This window comes from Gadus chalcogrammus, chromosome 8, assembly GCF_026213295.1.
Source record: "Gadus chalcogrammus isolate NIFS_2021 chromosome 8, NIFS_Gcha_1.0, whole genome shotgun sequence".
Taxonomy (NCBI): Eukaryota; Metazoa; Chordata; class Actinopteri; order Gadiformes; family Gadidae; genus Gadus; species Gadus chalcogrammus.
The window spans coordinates 4078266-4082011 of NC_079419.1; the positions used below are offsets into that span (position 1 = coordinate 4078266).

A 3746-nucleotide genomic window follows, 5' to 3' on the forward strand; every position below is an offset into this window, starting at 1 on the left:
CCTCACCACCGTTGTTTCCCCCTTTGCGTTGGGTGCGGCCGCGCCAATGCGGTCCCTGGCGCCCTCTGGGGGAAGGGGGTGGTAGACCGCCTGTATCACCTGCCCTGTGTGTGTGTGTGTGTGTGTGTGTGTGTGTGTGTGTGTGTGTGTGTGTGTGTGTGTGTGTGTGTGTGTGTGTGTGTGTGTGTGTGTGTGTGTGTGTGTGTGTGTGTGTGTGTGTGTGTGTGTGTGTGTGTGTGTGTGTGTGTGTGTGTGTTGGTGGGCTCCATGGGGCTGAGGGGTGTGTGTGTGGGGAACACACAGACTGTGGACTCTCAGTAAACACAGGGCGGGTTAGTGATTAACAACAGTCTAAACACCAGCAGTCTGATACCAGGACGCCACCAGCACACGTAAGTTGTCTTAAGACCCTTCCTCCTGTGGTCTGAGCTCTTCTTCTGTCTCCAGGACCTAGGACCCAGACCTAGCCCTAGCATTAGCACTAGTCCCGCGGTGGGCCACTTGAGGGTCAAAGGTCAGTAGCGTAGACTTGCTGTGTGTTAAGGCTCCCTGAGAGGGCCAGCTCTGTCTCACGTTTGGGTTTTCGCCGATAACAAGATGTCAAAATTAACCTTGTCTTGGATGTGATTTAGTTTGATTGTTTCGTTATCGTTGACCTGATTTCCTTGTAACTTGTACCAGGTCTGTGTCTCATGTTACATACTCAAATACTCCATACTGCAATCAATATATTTATTGATGACCACACGTTCACATTTAAATGCATCAGATCCGAGTTGGGTCTTCAATACTCATTTTGAATCTGGTCATCAAAAACACGTTCCGTACTTATTGGTTCAGTACTTAGTTGCAAACACGATTCAAATTTGCACTTAGATGTACTAACACCTTTAGAATTTTCACTTAGATGTACTACCACGATTCAAATGTCATTAAAATGTGGATGGAATGCCTATTCCATTCACAGCTAACAGTCAACCGTGAGTAAAAATAAACGCAGAAGGGCAACACTGCAGAGATCTCCATTGGCGGACACTCGCCTCGTCTCCGCGTCCTATTGGCTAGCTGGTGATTGATGTCATGGCCAGACTCCTCCTCTGTGTGTCAGTGGCCATAGCGCTCTGCTCCACATCCGCGGTCTGCATGTCAGGTAGGATCCGCCGGCTCCTCTGACCTTCTCCTCCACCTCCTCCTGACTCCACCTCCTCCTCTTCCTCCTCCTCCTCCCTCTCCTCCTCCCTCTCCTCCACCTCCTCCTCCTCCTCCTCCTGCTCTCACACTGAACCCCCTCACACTGAACCCCTTAGCGCTCTTGGTTCTGCTCTGAACGCGTTCTTCCGTCATGCACTCATCTCACACGGCAGACTTTAGATTAATGCAATTCAATTCAATTTTACTTTTCTAGCCCTTAATCATCAAAGGGCTCAACAGGCCGTATATTTATGACCCCCTATGTGCCCAAGTGAAAGGGATGACCTAGGCGGATAGTGATCATGCAATGTAGAAAGCACTCTGATTGGCATAGGATACAGCCAATGAGGGCACAGTGAATTAGCAGCCTGAGGAGAGTAAAGTTAGTTTAGATATCATTATGAAATAGGCAATTATGCTATGAGTCTAACGATATGTGAGAGCCTTTTCAAGTGGTCCGTCTTGAAGGAGCCAGACTGTGGAGACAAAGCCTTTTCCTTCAATTTGTAGAGAGGTGGATCCATCGCGGCACCATCCTGTTCTATCATAGCTCTTCTACCCAGACTGGATATTTTGTATAGGTTCTGCTTGTGTGGTTCTCATGTTCCTGTATGTATGGTTCTGTATGTTCCGGTATGTATGATTCTTATGTGGTTTTGTGTGTGTGGATCTGCATGTGTGGTTCTGCATGTTCCTGTATGTATGGTTCTGCATGTGTGGTTCTGTGTGGATGGTTCTTCGTTTCTGTATGGTTCTATACGTGTGGCTCTGCATGTATAGTTCTGTATTCATGCTACTTCATGTTCCTGTCTGTTTCTCTATGTGTGGTTCTGTATGTGTGGTTCTCCATGTTCCTGTATGTTTCTCTATGTGTGGTTCTCAATTTTCCTGTATGTTCCTGTACGTGTGGCTCTGCATGTTGTCCACATGGTTCCGTGTGGTTCTCTCAGTGTTCTCCAGTGGCCCTGAAGCCCACACGGTTCTGCGGTCCAAGAGGGCCAACAGCTGGCTGGAGGAGCTGAAGCCGGCCAATAAGGAGCGGGAGTGCATTGAGGAGCGCTGTGACTTCGAGGAGGCCCGGGAGATCTTCGGGACCAAGGAGGCCACGGTGAGGCCGGCATGGTACCCCCTAAGGTGGTATACCCCCTGGGCTCACTTTCCCGACTCAGCTCCCTGTTATGTGTGGTGCACAAGTTCTGTGTGATAAGCAATGTACGTAAGGAATACTTCCCTCAGTGATTAGTAGTGGTTCATTACGTGATTAGCAGTCGTTCATTAAGTGATTAGCAGTAGTTCATTAAGTGATTAGTAGTAGTCCATAAAGTGATTAGTAGTGGTTCATTATGTGATTAGTAGTAGTTCATTTAGTGATTAGTAGTGGTTCATAAAGTGATTAGTATTAGTTCATGAAGGGATTTGCTCAGTGATTACTTTTGCATTGAGGGCATTTAGCAGACGCTTTTATCCAAAGCGACCTAAGTGGATTTGTCAGAAGAAAGAGAAACAATATATCAGAAAGGATGTTCAAAGAACCAACTGCCAAGAACAAACAATCAATAGGTTAACCCATTCCCTGTATGCAACAAACATAGCTAGGATAACATGCTACACAATGCTAAGTACTATTTTGAAGGAGTCATATTATTAGGAGTAATTCCCTCTACTACTACTGATGAGTAGTAGTTTATTAAGCTTTGAGCAGACGTTCACTTGTGGCTACGAATCATGAGGCACTCCATTTAAATATCATCTCACAACCTTATGAGGCCTTCCAAATGTATCATCAACTAACGTGATAGCTTATCAGTCAGAAATCTTCCATGATCCATTTACATTATTAGGGTGCCGGGGAAAGTGGGGTCCCTACTCTGAGATTGGAAAACACTGCTCTCAACTCTTGATAGAAAGTGACTACCGTATTTTCCGGACTATACGTCGCTCCCGAGTATTAGTCGCATCAGTCAAAAAATGCTCCATGACGAGGAAAAAAACATATATACGTCGCATCGGTGTATAAGTCGCATTTATTTTTAAACATTTAAACAAGAACGTTTAGTCTGGAGAGACTGAATAAAATTGCAATAGCAATATAGGTGTGTCGGTCCCACTCGTAGTTCTGAGAGTATACCGAATTCAGTGACACCGGGATTCCACCGGACGCGTATGTATGGAAAGCCAAGAAGGCCACAATCCGGACCTAGAATGGCGCGGTAAAAGTGCAAAACCGCACGGAATCCGTACGGAAACCGTACGGATTCCGTACGGTTTCCGTGCGGTTTTGCACTTTTACCGCGCCATTCTAGGTCCGGATTGTGGCCTTCTTGGCTTTCCATACATACGCGCCGCGGTCCTAAACCTGAGCGCACGATCGGGAGGTGGAAGTTTCGCTTTAGATGCCTTCACAAGTCCAGCGGAGGGCTCCAGTTTTCGCTGGCCAAGTCATGCGCTGTGATATGTGTGACAGCTATGTTGCACAACATTGCAGCTAAGGCTGGGGTAGCTTTGGTTGAACCGGAGAACATTGAGGACGATGACGACGAGAATATAATTTATTC

The 3746-nt window shown here is 46.7% G+C and overlaps 1 protein-coding gene across 2 annotated transcripts in view; it reads left to right on the top strand.

Moving 5' to 3' along the window:
- The first annotated feature begins 298 nt into the window (after positions 1–298).
- proca (protein C (inactivator of coagulation factors Va and VIIIa), a) overlaps positions 299–3746 on the top strand; it is an 8105-nt gene continuing 4657 nt past the window's right edge. The window contains exons 1-3 of one of the 2 annotated variants that reach the window (XM_056597018.1): positions 299–392; positions 968–1150; positions 2142–2299. In XM_056597018.1, coding sequence (XP_056452993.1) covers positions 1081–1150; positions 2142–2299 — 228 coding nt within the window. In that variant the 5' untranslated portion in view covers positions 299–392; positions 968–1080. Of the gene's footprint in view, positions 515–967; positions 1151–2141; positions 2300–3746 lie in introns of both variants that reach the window. The other variant, XM_056597019.1, reaches the window with a different exon arrangement.